The sequence below is a fragment of the Morone saxatilis genome, unplaced genomic scaffold, assembly GCF_004916995.1.
Source record: "Morone saxatilis isolate NCDOM2014 unplaced genomic scaffold, NCSU_SB_2.0 Contig2, whole genome shotgun sequence".
In the NCBI taxonomy this organism is placed as follows: domain Eukaryota; kingdom Metazoa; phylum Chordata; class Actinopteri; family Moronidae; genus Morone; species Morone saxatilis.
In genome coordinates, this window is record NW_023339762.1 from 1,782,561 (window position 1) to 1,787,866 (window position 5,306).

At 42.1% G+C, this 5,306-nt stretch overlaps 1 protein-coding gene across 1 annotated transcript in view; it reads right to left on the reverse strand.

The window, feature by feature from the left end:
- Positions 1–5,306, reverse strand: part of vps9d1 (VPS9 domain containing 1) — a 28,608-nt gene that overhangs the window by 6,576 nt on the left and 16,726 nt on the right. Inside the window, exons 13-15 of the mRNA XM_035664818.1 lie at positions 4,984–5,189; positions 4,443–4,527; positions 1,239–1,343 (exon numbers count right to left, since the gene is read on the reverse strand). Coding sequence (XP_035520711.1) covers positions 1,239–1,343; positions 4,443–4,527; positions 4,984–5,189 — 396 coding nt within the window. The remainder of the gene's footprint in view (positions 1–1,238; positions 1,344–4,442; positions 4,528–4,983; positions 5,190–5,306) is intronic.

A 5,306-nucleotide genomic window follows, 5' to 3' on the forward strand; every position in this document is an offset into this window, starting at 1 on the left:
AGTTTCCCGATTGAAACTTAGCTTTACTTGTTGCTAAAGTAGCCATGCAGCTAGCCCACGGGTTGCCAGGAGCCAAACCAGACAAGAAAACCACCTTGGTACTATATTCCCTGTTGTGAAACTGGCCTCTGTCTGTCTCTCAGTTCAGTCCAGGTCCAGGTTCACTGAAAGCTCCCAGCTGTGAATAGGTGAATGTGGCATGTAGTATAAAGCGCTTTGAGTGTTACTCAAAGGATGAGAATAAAAAAAGATCAAAATAAAATGAAATGTTATATCTCATTAGATTCACCATAACTCTACTTGGCACTGACAGCTGCCTAAACCAATCATTTTAAAAGACTCTTGGCTTTCTTAATCAACCCTCTCAGTGTTGTGGCACGTCTTGGTTCCACCTCTCCCTTTACTTGAACCCTTCCAACCCACTAAACTACATAAACATCAAGTGGGACTTTCTTTATTTGTATTTTTATAGAGAAGACCAAAACCAAATCCCAAATTTCCTGACATTCCTTTGCCACTGCCAATCTAACCAGCGGGCTTTTACAACCTACTGTTTTTATGGCCGGGAGTAGAGTCGTGGGTGTGGTCTCAACTCACACGCAGTGACACTTAGTATGATGTATTACCTTGACTCAAGAGCACGAGCCGTTCCCAAACTGTTCAACTTGACTACATGTGCTCAACCCATTCACTGTATATAAAGATGGACGACATGACAGCTCCCCAATAGTGAGGCCAAAACATCTCGATCTGCCCCTGGTGGCTGGCTGCAGTAACCCCCCCCCCCGGTTAGCAAATGGGACATGGGTTAAACTGTAAATCAAGTCAGATAAGTCAAATAAATATGACTCAAAGATGGTTTCTGTCACTTATTAGGTTAGGTATTTTACATCTCCCGGATTGAAGGATCCCTTAAATTTGGTTATTAAAATATTGTGACAAAGATCTGTACAGAGTAAGACATTGTTAAAAAACACGCTGGTGCTTTCTGGTGGACATTGACATATTATCAGCATATGAAATTGTTATGGTGACCGCATCAGCAAACATTTACATATCCAGCAGACACAGAGCAACATTGGCATTCATTTGGAGTTTTGTTTCATTCACTCAGTTTTTAGCTCTGAGAAAAATATCTGGCTTTTTGGCTGCTCTTGTCTGTCACAAATGTTTTTGTGCATTTGGTGCAAACAAAGGAGATGGGTCATTCAGCATCTTTTTTCATTATGATGACTCACCCTTCATGAATGAACTCCTCCAAGGCAGCACATTCAGATACCAGCTGAGGACACTGGGACCGCAGAGCTACGAAGGACAGGATGGGCAACAGGTCATCTGCACCGCTGTCAGAAGAAAGGAGGAAGGAGTCCAGTAAAAAAGGAAAACAGAAGTAAATAAATCAGACGGGGGAGAAAATAGATAGTGACATTTACAGAGTATGATGGCATGTGCTCCCCGGGGGACTGAATGGAAACTAAATCGAGAGTAGCTCTTAATGGGATGCGTGTTCAGGGATGGAAATGATAAAGCTTTTTTTCTCTCACTGAGATCTGTTGGGAGGACAAATTGCAGCCGGGGAGATGATGACAGCCTGATAGCATTCTGCCTGTGTGCAGACAGTGACCATTTGTTTATCGGGACTCACACGCAGGGCTAACTGCTTGCTGGCTAGTTTGCGTGAGAAGGTAAGTTGCTGGCCCCCGACTGACCCAGCCGCATGAAACTGGATATTCTCCTCCTGCAGGTTCTGGAAGGTGTGGACAGGCTCATGTAACCACTGCTGGACCTCACACGCACAATCGCAACCCTGAATTATAATCTTCTGACTTCACTACTGTAAACACACACATCGATTCTCTCACACGGAAACTGGTGTGTCTGCATTCCAAGGATACAATGCACTCTTCCCACATGCATAAATACTGATTTCAGTGGGAAGATTAAGCTCCATTATGGGTTTGCATTCCAATTGAGAAGAGGATAAGTGGACACAAGTCAGAAAATAGCAGAAACATGCAGAGGGGGGTAAATATTCTTAATTAAGATATGGAAGGAGAGGAGACCAGTTTAGCAGCACAATAGAGGAGAGAAAGGAAAGGGATGCAGACAAAAGCACACAAGAGAACAAACAAGCTCCTAGTTGGTCGAGGACAAAGAACTGACAAAAATGGTAATGCTGTTCATTGAATAAAGGAGGGCAGCGAGTACAATAAAGTGAGTTTGTGTGTGTGAGATTGTGAATTAGACATTTAAGCGTAAAGGGGTGGCAAAAAAAAAATAAGCAGAAACTAGGTCTGCACAATTTATCCAAATCACAATATGGCCACATGCAATATCTAAATCCCAGTAGCTGTAGTTTTTGGATAAAAGGTAAAATGTGACATTATAATGAAGTACTGTAGTGCTGCAGAGATTCCCTCGCCTACAAATCTTTTTGCGCCCTGAGATCCTGGCTAAAATATGAAGCTCAAACAGGTAAAAAAAAATCTTAGGTCCTTCTTTTTCGTTTGATTCAGTCCTGCTGAAGTCTGAGGAGCTAGTCTGTCAGCAGAACACTGCGATTAGTTATAAATCCACATTCTAACAGTCAGGACATGATCAAAAACACTTTGAGTCACAGTGGCATGCAGAAAGAAAACCTGTATTTAGGTGACTAAGAAAAGCAGTGACATGTGGGCCTGTACTGAGTTGCAGATTTCAGGCAGGAAAGTACACAGTCCAAACTTACTCTCTTAAACCGAGCTTAGAATCAAAGTTAGACTGGAAATTTTAAGTTTACTTCTGAATTAAATTGTTACTGAATTAGAGCTGTGAGGGGCCACTAGATTATGACACTGTAAGAATGAAATGGAGTTGTGATCAGTTAGCAGGTTACCTTTGAAAAACGGTTTAAAATGCTGGTTTTAATTCATTATTTTACTTAGGATATAATCTGCAATTGTCTTCATTGAAAATCATTGCAGCTTGGCCAGAGATGTCAGACATGATTGTATTCTTGGTCTCCAAAAAATAAACAAGGAAAAGAATAAATCGTCTTCTGTGGTTTGGCCCCGTTTGACTCATGTTTCCAGGTGACAAAACAAATTCCACACGGCACAATTCAGCTTTCATTTCTTGGACCCACAGTTTGGTACTAAGCTGTTCACAACAGTACACACAAAAATCTTCAACGTCACAAGTTTTTTGCGTACAAAGCTTTGAGAAGTGCTGTGCCCGGTCAACTCTTCTACTCCGCCGTCTCTAATCACTTCACACAGGCGCAATACAAGGAGACAGATATGGAGCAGGAGACATGGCCTCAGACATTCTCAAAATAACATTAGTGGACCCAACAAAAGAGGAAAAAGGGATGAGGACAAGAGTTTATGAAAAAAGACAAGATATCAAATAACACAAAACACACAACAAAATAAATAAATCGTGCTCCTTTCTCCAGACACGGGATGTTTGTGTGTTGCACTGCCCTCAAAACAGATGACTTATACAAGCATTATTGGAGCACACACATTAAACCCTTTAAATGTTGGTGACATATCCCAACTGATTAAGCCATAGTAAAAAAGTGTCTAACCTTAACCGAACCTACTGGCTCTCCAGACAACCCAGTAAATGCTCCTATTCTAGGACTAAGATCCCCACCCAGTTTGGAAAAAGAAATACTGGAATACTGATCACTTTGTTTACTTGTGTGCTCACTAGAAAAACTGATGCAAACTTACAGATGAGTTAGGCAGTGACAGGTGACTGCTTTCTCTCTTAAATGTGAATTTTTACATTAAATACTCTGTGGTTCATTAAAACTTTGTCAGCACAGAACAATCTAGGTCCACGGTGCACTGCATGTTCTCCATAATCGGTGCTACAACCCACTGAGCCTTTGTCTGACTTTGTGCATCATCATGGATTCCTCAAAACCTCCATGTCTTTTCTTCTCTTCCCCAAGCCCCTTATTGGACCCTGGGTCTGTTCCAAACCCAGACAGGACGACCCACTTTTAGGCCTGGCCAGGAAGGGGCACTCTATAGGGGGGCGCAAAAGACCTAGTAAATTCCCTGCTGGGGCAGGCTTAGCAGAGCACTGATGAGTCCTGACAGGGCAGCTACCAAGGCAGAGAGCCCTTAAATGATGTTTGGGTATTGCCACTGGACTTTGGGACAGTGTTTCACAGTGTGCATGTGGAGAAAGGGCTTTTATTTTGAAGTTTAATGAGGTATACTTTGGAGGAATTCAACTAAAATAATAACTCAACCCCCAACACTCTACACTGTTCCGTACAATGTTCTTAATCATCAAGGTGTTCAGTGTAGTGTTTTGGGTTTATTGTAGGTGTCTTATTTTACCATTTTGAAATTTCCATTTTCCATTAAAAATTCCAGTATAAAGTGAGTGGTTTTATATTTTCTGCAGAGACAAACACACTTCTGAGCAGATGATTTACTCACATGGCAGCTGTTTTAGGTGTAGAGTCCACCTCGTGAAGACACCTGTAATCCTCAGCACAGGCACAGATCAGCCGTAATGTCCGAACTATAGGGAAACAGTAGAAATATGTTAAACCCCTGTCCTTGGACAAAACTTTAAAAATAGATACAGAAAGAGAGCAATGACACTCTAAAAGTGGTGTGTGGTCTGTAATCTAATGACTACTGTAATCCCTCTTTTAGTTTATAGGTGAATAACGCCTCCTGACAGCCTGCAATTGGATACTTTATGTATCGAAATTAAGGCTTTTTAATACCTTCTAAGGCTTTTTCCTTTAAGGGAACTGACTTCAATACTTTTTAAGACTTTTCAAGGCCTGCACATATCCTGAAAATCTGAAGTGACTAGGAGAACAGGCTCCAAGTCTGAGGTCATGGTACGCAGCCAGAAAAGGGTGGATCGCCTCCTTCGGGGTTGAATGAACACACCCCAAGAGAAGCTATCTGTCCTGAAAGGCAGCCTTTGTGTGAGGAAGAATAAAAACAACGCAATCTGACTCACCAATACATTCCAACTTCCTCTGTGGACAGCGGTCTATAATGAGAAGCCTAAGCTCCTGAACAGCAGACTCGTAGGGGTAGGACCCTTGTAGTGCGCCAGGGTCCTGGGGGAACAGTTTCAAGGAAACACCGACATCTCTGGGTGAAATGTCCTGGTAAAGCTTCATGCTTGTCTCAAAGGCCTGCTCCCTTTCCCTGTGGACCTTCCTGAGAAAGAAAGACAAAGTAGGGCTGAGCAATTTTATCGATCCTGCGATATATATCGATATTTTGTTTCCCCATAAAGTATTGTTTTTTCACCGCGAGTATCGATACATGAAGTCC